The sequence below is a fragment of the Chenopodium quinoa genome, unplaced genomic scaffold (genome assembly GCF_001683475.1).
Source record: "Chenopodium quinoa cultivar QQ74 unplaced genomic scaffold, ASM168347v1, whole genome shotgun sequence".
Classification (NCBI taxonomy): domain Eukaryota; kingdom Viridiplantae; phylum Streptophyta; class Magnoliopsida; order Caryophyllales; family Amaranthaceae; genus Chenopodium; species Chenopodium quinoa.
In genome coordinates, this window is record NW_018743574.1 from 7,827,603 (window position 1) to 7,841,243 (window position 13,641).

The 13,641-nt window shown below is 32.9% G+C and overlaps 1 protein-coding gene across 1 annotated transcript; it reads right to left on the reverse strand.

Annotated features, from left to right (window-relative positions):
- Positions 1 to 11,773: 11,773 nt before the first annotated feature.
- Positions 11,774 to 12,871, reverse strand: LOC110682602. The gene has a single exon (XM_021858956.1). It carries the CDS (start codon positions 12,869 to 12,871, stop codon positions 11,774 to 11,776), a length of 1,098 nt encoding a protein of 365 aa, XP_021714648.1.
- Between the last annotated feature and the right edge of the window lie 770 nt (positions 12,872 to 13,641).

Here is a 13,641-nt window from a genome sequence, read left to right on the forward strand (position 1 = left end):
TTTTACAAATTAATTAAAATGAGTTCAATTCCTTGAAACGCGGCTATTCGCTTACGATTATGATCCCATGATACTTGCATGTGAGTATGTGACAAGTGGTAGTTAGTTTGGTACGTCCATACACTCTTACCACTAAATAATAAGTTAGGAAAACAATTTTTATTATTATTATAATTATTTATATTTTTAATAAAGGGTTACCACGATAAAAAATAATTTTAAATAAAAGGTCTAATTATGGAAAATTCTAAATGAAATACTTGAACAAACATAGAATTGAGAATTTTGGTCGATTTTCATGTTATACTTTGACTATATACCATGTGCCTCAGATATTTTTTTTCTTGCTTAATTCAATCTTACTCGTGATACTTTATTTAATGTGCCTACTATTTATTGATCAAACTATGGAATACATTAATAGATTCAATCATAAGCTAATAATCTGCTCCCATGATAATATGATATACTTATACATGTTGATCACTTAGCATATGCATATACCCCCTAAATACCAAACAATATATAATATTGGATTCTTCATATCTGAGTTATTATTAGGTGATCTAATAATGTACTATCACATAGATTAAAAATTATACATAGATTCAATAGATGTGAACGGTATAACGAGTCTTTTTTTTATGAGCGTACATATGCCTATGTTATGTTTTTCATACTCGTGTTGATGCATTATCAGTTCATGTCTTGTATAAACCATGAGACACCTTCATTTTTAATTACATAAACATACAATACAATCCCTTTTTTAAAAAAAATAAAATAAAAACTAAGTTATAAAGGAGTTAGTTCGTTATATATATTACTTAGTCTTCGTCAATTTGATTTGTGTGGTGTAGTAGTCCAACTTAAATCATTTCAACAAAGATAATTTATTATTAAAATTCTTTACATGAGATCATGATTTATGGATCAGCTATTCAATTTCATAAACTGGGCGGCATGGCAGTTTGAATCAATGATATAATTTTTAATACAACAACCCAATCAAATTGGGGGATCATCCACTAATTATTCAAGCATGATCACGGTAGTTGCGACGAAGATGACTAATTATAGGAAATAACTTGATTAAGATAATCAAGATTATTATTCTATAGTTGGATATGATTCTAATTAATTAATCAATTAATGTTGGTTCTGTAAGTGACCAACATAAAGTATTACTGTTTGGTATTTAACCTAGATCAAAAAGAGGGGGCATGACAGTTCATTAAAGCAACATTGAAGGTCAATAAACTTGGCTAATTGTCATTATGTCAAAGAAAATTAGCCAAATTGCAGACAAAAATGCCTTAGATTTTAGAAGCTGTTCCTCGACAAATAAACCTAAAGACAGTATTTTGACACTAATTTGTCATTCTTAAGGACAAGACTAATACGGACCAAAAAGAATTTGACTAACAAGTGTATTTAGGTTATTGTTGTTTTATCTGTCTAAGTACAGTACACGTATCTTGCGTGGAAACTCTAGAGAGTAGTCAAGTGTTACTAAATGGTTATTTGCTTGGACTGATGAATTTCCATCGGAGAGGATGGTGGAGCGAATCAACCACGAGAAGAGAAGAGCTTGATCAATCAAATTGAAATATATTTAACTTCTACTTGAACTCGACTTGACTTGAAACTGAACTTCTCATAATATAATCACCTCGAATTTTATAAGCATTGCTCAACCTAAGCTCTAATTGAACATAAGTACATTTTCAGTCTTTTACACACAAACTAATTTTCACTTTGAATAAATGATTTAGAAAAAATAAAAAATCAATTGAAAAATATTCCAGGCTTAACCTAAAAGATTTTAATAATGTAAAACTCATCGAGAGGGATTGAATTTTAATTACTCGCTTAAGCTCATTAATTAAGACCCGTTGTTTCGTCTCATAATAATACAATGATTAGGTGGGCCATGGTATTAGGTCGTATAATTCAGTAGTTTAATGGTTTATGCTATATTAGGTAGTACACATATACACGAAGGTATTTCTCATATAGTTATACGAAGTATTTGTGTTTGAGATATATAGGACTACACAATTAAATCACACTGCATTGTAACATTTATCGTTTTCTTGTTTTCTTGTCAGCATACTCGTAATTAGCTAGACTTAAATCAATTTTTTTTTTTTTTAAACGACATCTAACTCAAATTCACGATTTTCAAGAGTAATAGTAAATTAAAACCTACCAAGAAATTAAGTTGATGAAAAAGCTCCGGAAAGACCAAGTATGGAAGGGAGTCATGTGGGAATCACATGAAGAAAGATGGGTGTAGGCAAAGCACATGCCATAAGGTAACTATATACAACACCTGCATAATACAAGGGCGTATCCCTCGTGCCCAAATTCAAGGGGCAACCTGGTATGCCCTCCATCTTCCCATGCTTCTTTATATAACAACATTAAGGGACCATCCCCATTATATTATGGTCTCCAGGCTCCTACATAATGCTATATATCTATATTAACTACATACCCTTTATTAGTAGGGCTAACCTACAAAACTATCCTACAAGTAAAAACAAAAATGTTTTTAGTATGAACTAGTTAATTAAATCTATCAATTGTATTAATCAGCTAATAAGGAAGTCGTTTTAACTTAATTAACAGTATGTTTGAGTCCTTATGAAGCATTATTATAGCATTTATCGGTAGTATTTTTTTTTATCCTTTTAATTAATTTGGAATGTTTTTGTCCCGACTCTCAACTTTTATTCAAATTAGCCAAAGTTAGTAGTCTAGTAGGCCTTCAAATACCCGCTATTTGTTTCACCAAACAAAATATAGGGGGACCGACCTTAACATGTCATATAGTGGCTTGTTGGCTATTAGCTAGTTAATGTTCTTTCTATGACCATCTTTGTTTTTCTCTATAATAAGCACTTTCTTATATTAATTGAAATGATTGAGCTGTATAATTATTTATACATATATGATATGAGGCATTTTACCACACCCTTTTATTTGTCTCATTTACAACTTTTGCTAGAAGGATAGACTATTTTCTATTCATCTATCTCGTGTCCATGTCCCATCTTCTATCAAGTGGCAATATTATATGGAATATTTGGGTTTTTTTGCTTCTAATTCCTTCGTAGACATAGTGTGTCATACCATAGGTAGCGTGACTGTGGTGTGAGCTTTGCAATTAATAATAATTCTCCCTCTCCGATCCATTTTAAATAATTACACTATTTGTACAAAATACCATCATTATTTTGATTATTTTAACATAATCAATAATAAACCTATCTGAAAAACAGAAATTGCTAGTTTATCTACTCACATTGTGATTATAGTATTATATAGTAGTAGTATTCTTGTTCATAAAATGAAGTCTAGCTAAGGCTAAGGATCCTTAGCTTATTTCTAGTTATGTTAATGTACGAAAAATATAGTTAGATAAGTTTAAATAAAGGTCAATAATTTCAGGTAAAATATATTCACAAAATTAAAGTTCGGATCAATAATGAAGATTAAATTTGTCTAATACGAAGTAACTATATATTTGTAACAAAAATAAATAAATAAATAATAAATTACCAACATTATTTCCAATTAAAATATCCCTCCGTCTCCAACATAACATGTATGATCATCATGATAACTTATTCTTCTCATGTCTAGCTACAAAAAAATTAGATTACCAACTCATTTTATATTATATATAATTAACTCATTATTTATATAGTGGTATAATATTCTTCCATACTTCATCTCCGGCTGTTTACATCTATATATTGCTGGAGTAAATTGTAAATTATACACCACTTGTATTATAACTTATAATACAATGCAAGAATGTAAGAGGTATAAATGAGAGGAATCCAGAAGGGATCTTCTATAAAAACAAATAAATTTGATACATTATATGATTGCAAGCATATCATACCTACTAAATATATACCAATATCCCGTCCACAAATAAAGGAAAAAATTGGAGTTGAGTTCTGGACTGCATTTATAAGATAAAAAAGTATAATACTTGCCAACAATATCAGATCAACAACAAATAATATTGCAACAGATAATAATTCCAAAATTATCTCCAACTAGATACGATTTTTAGTCGACATATGAAAATTACAGCCCTATTTATTTGCCACATTGGAAATATCTTTTTTTTTTTTTTTCTTAGGCAATTTTTTTATTTTTTATTTTGATGTTGTATGTTTCATTATTGTGAGCATTATGGGCACCCATGATCAATTCAAGTTATTCTTGATTTTGTTCTTGCAAGTTGCAAATGATAGAAACAATGACTTAATTGTGTTAATTGGCCGTATAAATAAAATGTATATTGTCGACTATATATGTAAAATAGTGATAAATTAAACTTATTTTATTTTCCACTTTAACATGTCGCTCTACTTACTTAAGTGTAGTATGTCATTCTAATATATATTCCGATGTTGAATTTCTCAGGTCACTAATAATATATAGGTTATTATTGGTATAGTTTTCAAAAATCTTATAAAGAATTTTGTTAATCAAGTTTGCTAGCTAGCTCTAGATCGGATCGAATCCTGAGAAAAATGCATTAGTGGAGTCGTGGAGAAAGAAAGGAGGATGTGATCGTTGATTCGTAACTCGCAAGAATGCAAAATTCCACATAACATTAAAAAAAAAAAAAAAAAAAAAGGAAGCATTTTGTTTTGTCTCTACAAAACAATTATTTAAAAAAAAAAAGTGCCCCAATGGAGGGTTGATATGATGACTTTATTGTCCTAACCCTTTTTTAGGGCAACCTTTTTTGCTTCCAGAAAGTTGAGCTAACTTGTCATACTTCTACCCAAGTTTGACAAAAAATACAACGTATTCCCTTTATCCTATGACGTTCTTCTCATTTGCCAAACATGAATTTGGTTATGAATGTGAAACAAATTCGGGTTATCTTTTGGATTATAAGGAGGTTTTAATAAGGTGATGTCATTTTTGGGTGGAATGACCCCAAGGGTGTCCTAGGGCCTCTCATCAGCCTAAGTTAGCTAGTGGGAGTGAAAGAGTTGTCTTTCTTGGTATTGGACTATTGCCCTATTGGTGTTTACAATGACTTACATTAGAATTTCCTAGGATTGACAATTTATGTAACATTAATTGTGTTAGTGCAAAGGCTTGGATCGTATTCGGGCTTTAAGAAACTTTCAGTGGGCCAAATTTGTTAGGCTCTTAATGTTTAGTGAGGCCCATAGTAGGAAGCCATATGGGGCACCAAACAACTTTCAATCTACATTTTTATTTATTAAAATCTTTTGTTCTATTAGTATAAGTAAATGACTAAAAACAATTTTCATTTGACAGTTGACACATATCTAACAAGATTAGATTACACATGAGTTTTTTCTTTTTTTCTTCTCTATGATAAACCATTAAAAATTGTCAAAATTAGTACATGGAATGAAAGTCATGGATATGAGAAGTACTGGAAAAAAAAAAAAAAAAAAATTCAAGATTGGTGGTAGAATTCAAGGAACAATGGCTTAATCAGAGCCCAATAAAATAATTCAGCCAAGCGAAAAAAACAATTATACTTCTTGTTTGCAGTGGTCTCAAACTCTCAAATCTATTAATCCAACATCCTACCATAACTTGGCCTTGATCTATATAGGGGTATATGGTTTCAAGCAACATTATAACAGTCTGTTCTCTTAAGCTTATTTTTAGTTCAGTTTACTTCAGTAAATCAGAACAGGCCCTAAAACCCCATATCTCCAAGATGTCTTCCTTGTTTCAATTAAATTTTGACATTGGGTAACGAAATGTTAATAAATTGTCTAATTTCATGCAAGTATATCATAGCCTTCGAATTTGGCTTTTAGATAATTTTTGGACCTTACTAGGTCATGCTTTAAGGTTCATTTCAGTCTCTAAATGTTCCAAGAAGCCTACTTGGTGTCCTAAACCATCTAATTCATGCATTAACCATTAAACCCCCACCCCACTTTATCATATTTCAAGATACAAACATAGGGCATGTTCGGCAAAATATTGCTGTTAGCTGTGTAGGTAGTTTTTAACTGTTAACAAGCTGTTAGTTGTGAAGATAGATAATTTAGGTATGAGTGTTCGGTAAAGTAGCGGTTGATGAGATATTACATTTAAAAATCAATATTTTATATTAAAAATTATAGATTAAATTTTCAACATGTACCTCTAACTTCAAAAACTAATATTTCTAACTTTTCATAAAAGCTACCCTAAACACTACTTTGCCAAACACTTACATTTTTTGTTAAGTAGTGGTTTCATTTGGTCAAACCACTAAAAGCTACTCAAATGCTAACGTTGAACACGCCCATAGTAGTAAAAAAAAAGGGTAATAATTTAAAAGGTTAATATGATATAATTATTGTGCAACACAGGGAGTTTCAAAGATATTCGGCTATATGGAAAGCTAATTTGACCATTGTTTATACACTCGACAATTTGTGTTCTTTTTAATCAAAGAGTTCTTAAGCACTTGTAACACTTGTCTCTTCTATTACATACTCCACACTTGTGTACATTTTTATTCGTGCTTTCAATCATTTTGTGATACACATTCACATAACCCTATTTAATTCGACATAACTTTCACAAATCTTTTGAAGAAACACAATTGGAACACAAATATTACGAATATACATATTTAAAAAATTAAAGACGATAGGGCAGTCGGATGATTCTTTTTATCTTTCTCCGCTAATATATGAATTATCCTTTTTTTCTCACCCCTCCAGCTAAAATTGTGCAGCCTCTTACAAAGTGAGAGATATATATTCCCTTTTTATTGCGGAGTATTTTGAAAAATGGCGCTTATCAGCCAGAAGCCAAAAACAAGGTATTCCAATTCTCCCTGCATCTCTCTTCAACCTCCGTATTTAAAAATTTCGTCGATTACTGCGAAATTTAATCGGCTTCTTCTGCAATTTTATTTCGTTTAATCAATTTCTTCTTTAATTTACTGTATATTCATTCGATTTTTGGTGTTTTTTTTTCGTAATTTTGTTGAATGCTTTGTTGAATCGTTGACGATTATCACTTAATTGATACAGGTAAACCTAATTTAATTGTGATAATACATTGTCAGATGTCATTGATGATGACGATGATGCAAAACATCAGAAATTATGGTGTACAGGTATGAAATTATGACGTCTTCTTATTAATTGTTCAAATTTTGGTGTTCTTTAGATTCTATTACTTGTTCATTTGTGGTTAGGATTCTTAGGAGGAAAATTTTAACATATTTGTCTATATGAAGCGGTAAGAGTATAATTTAAACCCTAACTTTTGAATTCGTTGCATAAAATGTATAATTTGGTAAACTAATGCTAAGTTTTGTCTAAAATCTTAAAAAACCGAGCATGACTCGAGTATTACTGCGTACTTGTTTGAAATAAAATGATTCTCTATTTTTAGGTCTTGGTTTGTAATGGACTAAAATTTAATGGCTCATTGAATTGGAGTTGTTTTTTCTTCTTTATGGTGAATTAGGTGATAGCAGTTGAGTTTTGGATTGAGAGGTTTAACACAAAGAGAATTTATGAATTAGTTGGGGATAAAGTTGCCTAGATCCTTGGGTGGAACTTTTTAGAGGTTTTGGAATAATGTTCATTTTTTTTTTGTTAGAAATATTGGAGCGTGTTAAAGAATTTACCGATAGAAAAGTTTTGATTAATAAAAGGAGTAAAAGAGTGAAAGAAGATGGGTGAAATTGTTGTAGTGTTATCATTGTATTCTTACTTCTATGGCATTGTATTTATAGCCATGAGTTACACTAATAATACAATAATTACTCACATAGAGCCATATGAGTTCACAAGTGTTTGGACCTATATGAGCATTGTGTAATCAAATCAATAATTGGCATTCACTTATTAGACTTATCTTCTAACACTCCCCCTTGAATGCCACTAAAAATCTTGTTAGGTAAAACTTTATGGGATAAGACCCATAGCCAAAAGAGTACACCAATATTATTGTATTATATGCTTTGGTATACTGCCTCGTTAAAAACCTTGTCAGGAAAAACCCGGTGGGATAAAAACCTGATCGAAGGGAAAAAGAGTGCAGTACATATAATACCCCCCCTGATCTCAGCATAGTTCACGAAGATGTCGCATTCCGATTTTGTGAACTAACTGTTCAAATTTCTTCGAAGGAAGTGATTTGGTGAAAAGGTCGGCAAGATTTTCACAAGACTGAATTTGCTGGATATTTATTTCCTCGTCCTTTTGCAGATCATGTGTGAAGAACAGTTTTGGGGCAATATGTTTCGTTTTATCTCCTTTAATATATCCTTCAGTTACTTGAGCGATACATGCTGTATTGTCTTCAAAGATGATGGTTGGGTCTTCTGTTATTGCGTTCATTCCACACTCCTTTTGGACATTACTGATCATCGACCTCAGCCACACACATTCCCGTCCTGCTTCATAGAGGGCTATCAACTCTGCATGATTTGATGATGTCGCGGTCAATGTCTGCTTTGTTGATTTCCATGATATTGCAGTGCCGCCATAAGTGAATACATATCCATTTTGTGACTTGGCATTTTGAGGATCTGATAAGTATCCAGCGTCTGCATACCCAATGAGAGCAGCATCTTGTTTTGGTTGGTAATATAAACCAAGGTCTTGTGTCCCTCGTAGGTACCGGAGTAAGTGTCGAACTCCCTTCCAATGCCTATATGTTGGTGCATTGCTGAGAAAGCTATGTCGGGTCTAGTATTGTTAGCTAAGTACATTAAGGCTCCAATTGCACTTAAGTACGGTACTTCTGGACCCAGAATCTCTTCATTTTCTTCTCGGGGTCTGAATGGATCATTTTTCATATTCAAAGAACGAACAACCATTGGGAAGTTGGTTGGGGTTGCTTTGTCCATGAAGAAACGTTTCAAAACTCTTTCTGTATAGTTTGATTGATGGACAAAAATGCCATGACTCAAGTGCTCAATTTGTAGTCCAAGGCAAAATTTAGTTTTCCCAAGGTCTTTCATCTCAAATTCTTTCATCAAGTATTTTGCAGTTTTCTCGAGTTCATTTGGGGTTCCGATGATATTTAAATCATCAACATAAACTGCAATGATAGCGAATCCTGATTGTGATCGCTTTATGAAAACACAGGGACTAACTTGGTTGTTTTTGAATCCTTCTCTCATAAGGTATTCACTCAGACGGTTGTACCCAGATTGTTTCAATCCATAAAGTGACCTTTTTAGTTTTATGGAAAGCAGTTGTCTAGGCTTGTGGTTTTCTGGTAGTTTTAGTCCTTCGGGGACTTTCATGTAAATGTCCGTATCGAGTGACCCATACAAATACGCAGTCACTACATCCATTAATCGCATTTGCAGTCCTTTTGTGACTGTCAAACTTACCAGAAATCTTAATGTAGTTGCATCAACCACTGGAGAATATGTCTCTTCATAATCAATCCCTGGAATTTGAGAAAATCCTTGGGCTACAAGTCTTGCCTTGTATCTAACTATTTCATTTTCTCATTACGTTTTCTTACAAATACCCATTTGTATCCAACGGGTTTTACACCTGCTGGTGTAAGGGTTATTTTCCCAAAAACTTCTCGTTTTTCAAGTGACTTTAACTCAGCCAGCATTGCCTCCTTCCACTTTGGCCAATCACTCCTACGTCGACATTCTTCTACAGTTCTTGGTTCAACATCATTTTCATCAGACACGATGTCGATTGCGATGGAATTTGCAAATGTTTCATTAACGATAACATCTTTCCTATTCCACCGAGTCTTTGTAGAGACGTAATTCATTGAAATTTCATTGTTATCGATGTTTTGAACATCTTGTTCATTCCCCGTAGGGTTGTCTTCTTGTTCGTCCCCTTTTGGATTATCATCATTTTCTTTACTTTCATCCACATTTGGTCTTTCTTGACCTTCTGACGGGGGAACATTATTAGTCTCATTTTCTATTCCATCCAATCTTTTTAGTTTCCTTGGCTTAGAATCTTTTGAACCAAGTTGTCTTCCACGCTTTCTGCGTGCCTGAGATTCATTTTCTATGGCCTTATTACCAGTTGGGATTTCAATACGTGCAGGGGCATTTTCTGCTGGTATATGTGATTTTGTCACCTTCTTTGTGTCTACAAATGCATCGGGCAATTGATTTGCAACACTTTGTAAATGAACAATTTTCTTAACTTCTTGTTCACACATATTTGTTCGTGGGTCTAACATCAACAGTTGTGTTGCATTCCAAATGAGTTCAATTTCTTTCTTATGTGGGTCCACTTTCTCTCCCCCTAAGGCTGGGAATACTGTTTCATTAAAGTGACAGTCCGCAAATCTAGCCGTAAATAAGTCACCAGTCAATGGTTCAAGGTATTTAATTATAGAGGGGGATTCAAACCCGACATAAATTCCCAGCCTTCTTTGTGGACCCATTTTTGTTCGTTGGGGTGGAGCAATGGGAACATATACAGCACAACCAAAGATTTTTAGATGTGAGATACTTGGTTCTCGACCACAAACAAGTTGTAGTGGTGAGAATTTATGATAAGCTGTAGGTCTCAATCTAATTAGCGCTGCTGCATGTATTATAGCATGTCCCCAAGCAGATGATGGCAATCTTGACCTCATTAATAATGGTCTTGCAATCAGTTGTAATCTCTTAATTAGTGATTCAGCTAGACCATTTTGTGTATGAACATGAGCTACTGGGTGTTCAACATCAATTCCAATTGACATACAATAATCATTAAATGTTTGGGATGTAAATTCCCCAGCATTGTCAAGTCTTATTTTCTTTATTGTATGATCTGGGAATTGTGCTCTTAATTTGATGATTTGGGCAAGTAATTTTGCTAAGGCAACATTTCTACTTGAAAGTAGACTAACATGTGACCATCGTGTAGAGGCATCAATTAAAACCATGAAATATCGAAATGGTCCACATGCTGGATTAATTGGCCCACATATATCTCCCTGAATTCTTTCCAAGAATTTTGGAGATTCAGTAGCAATTTTGTTCATAGATGGCCTTATTATTAATTTGCCAAGTGAACATGCAGAGCATGTTAATTCATCTGATCGGGGAATTTTGACATTTCTTATTGAATGTCCAACTGAATGTGCTATTATTCTTTGCATCATCCCAGTTGCTGGATGTCCCAAACGATCATGCCATAAAATAATCAAATGTTTGTCATCTAACTTCTGGTTAGATATCATATTGATTTCCACGAGTCGTATGTTTATACGGTATAACCCTGAAGAGTATGCTGGCAAATTCTCATATATATGTTTTTTGCCATGTTTTTCTGCCGTGAGGCATATATACTCTTTTTCATCTGTCGTCATTGTTTCTAGATGATAGCCATTTTGGCGTACATCTTTAAAGCTTATGAGATTTCTTCGAGATTTACTCGAATATAAAGCATTATTGATTATTAATTTTGTTCCATTTGGAAGCATTATACAAGCCTTTCCAGATCCTTCAATTAATTTAGCTGACCGGAAATGGTGTTTACATTTGCTTGAAACAACTTTAGTTGTGAAAAATATTTTCTATCTTTTAAGATAGTATGTGTTGTTCCACTGTCCAAAAGGCATTGATATTCGGAACTAACTTCAGGTAGATCCATATCTTCATAAAATAAATTTAAGATTAGTTTAGAATAATATCATACAAACTTTTATTGATGATAAAGATTTAAAGTACATGACTAGAAATTTAAAATACAGGGAACTAAGAAAATACATTAAAACATAGCATATGTTACATTAGTAGATGGGGAACCTAAGCATTGTTGTTTTCTCCAAGAATGAAATCATTCCCAGTTTCAGCATTGTTCATGAAGAAATCGGACACATCAAGGGTAGGACATGGAGCATTTTCTTCATTAACATAATTTGCTTCTGCATTTGTCTCTTTGCCTTTTACAGAAGCCTGGTAAAGGTCTACCAAATGTTTGGCCGTACGACAAGTACGTCCCCAATGTCCTGTCATGCCATATCTGTAACATGTGTCTTTTCCTTTTGAAAGAGTTTGTTTGTGGCTTCTAGATGACTGTCCCTTCTGTTTTTCAAAATTTTTGAAATTACTGTTTCTTTGAAAATTGTTTCTACCACGTCCTCGGCCTCGTCCGCGATAATTTCCACGGCCTTTTCCACGGCCATTGTAATTTCCACGTCCACCCCTTCTTGTAGCATTTGACTCGGGTGGATAAGAATTTGTTGCATTTGCCTCATGATGAGTGGCCAAAGACCCAGTTGGTCTCAGGTTATGATTTTTCAACAAAAGTTCACTATTTTGTTCCGCAACAAGCAATACACTCATTAATTCATTGAACCTTTTAAAACCTCTTTCACGATACTGTTCTTGCAACAGTATGTTACTTGCATGAAAGGTAGTGAGTGTTTTTTCAATCATCTGTTCATCCGAAACTGGATGATCACAGTATCTCAATATAGACACTATCTCATGTATGGTTGAATTATAATCAATTACAGATTTGAAATCCTGGAACCGTAAATTTGTCCAGTCAAATAATGCCTTAGGAAGGAGCACCCTTTTGTGGTGTCCAAATCTTTCATTAAGGCAATCCCATAATTCTTTGGGATCTTCAACCATCATGTACTCAGTTTTAAGGCCTTCATGTAAATGATGCCTTAACAACACTAAGGCTTTTGCCTTATCTTGTTCAGTAACAGGTTTTGCAACAGTCATTGCAGAAGTGGTAGTATCAGTTGTTTGACCAGAGGGACTTTTATTTTCTTTAAAAGTGTGCTCCAAGCCTTGAGCTTTCAAATTCATCATTACGTCCACTTTCCATTCCAGAAATTTCTTTCCAGATAAATCTAAGATGCTGAACTGTCTTTTCATAAGGTCTCCCATTTTAGCTACAACAAATTTCGTGATAATTAGTTTATAATAACAAATTATATGTACAACTCACATGTTTAGTTCTTCCATATTTATAATTAAGTTAATAAGACACGTGATAATTAAATTTAATAATAATAAACCATAAATAATATAGTCTTTTCTCCCCCTTGGTTTATTATTGTGAGTAATTATATGATTAGACAAAAATTAATCATGTTAGTTGCAAAAAAACAGCAAAACGACAACAATGACAGTAGTAACAATAATTATAATGATAACGGTAATATTATACAATGATGATTAATAACAACAAACATACATAATAAAACAAAAACAAGCTTTTAATATACTAAAACGACAAAATAAGTGAGTTTTACTTATACATAATGACAAAAATTAATATTGCTACTAATAAAATTACAAGCGCCGTAATTAGAAGGAAATATTGTTTTATCTTCATTAAATCTTCCTCAAAAGTGAAGTTGTGGGTGTTTTGGGTGTTTTGGTTGCCGTCGTCGGGGAACATATCGGAGAAGAAGGGGGTGAATTTTTTTTTTTTAGGTGATTTTTGGATAAAAAGTGGGAAGGGATAAGGGATTTGTGGTGAAATTGGGGGAAAAATCCGTCTTTTATAGAGGTAGGTTTATCCGTTACTGTTCTGTACAACTGTAAAAATATCATATAATAGTCTAACGTACTGGCATAAAATTATGGTCCATATATATATATTTATAATTGTAAAAGGTTATCACACTGGGAATGCAAGCCATAGTGGTCCG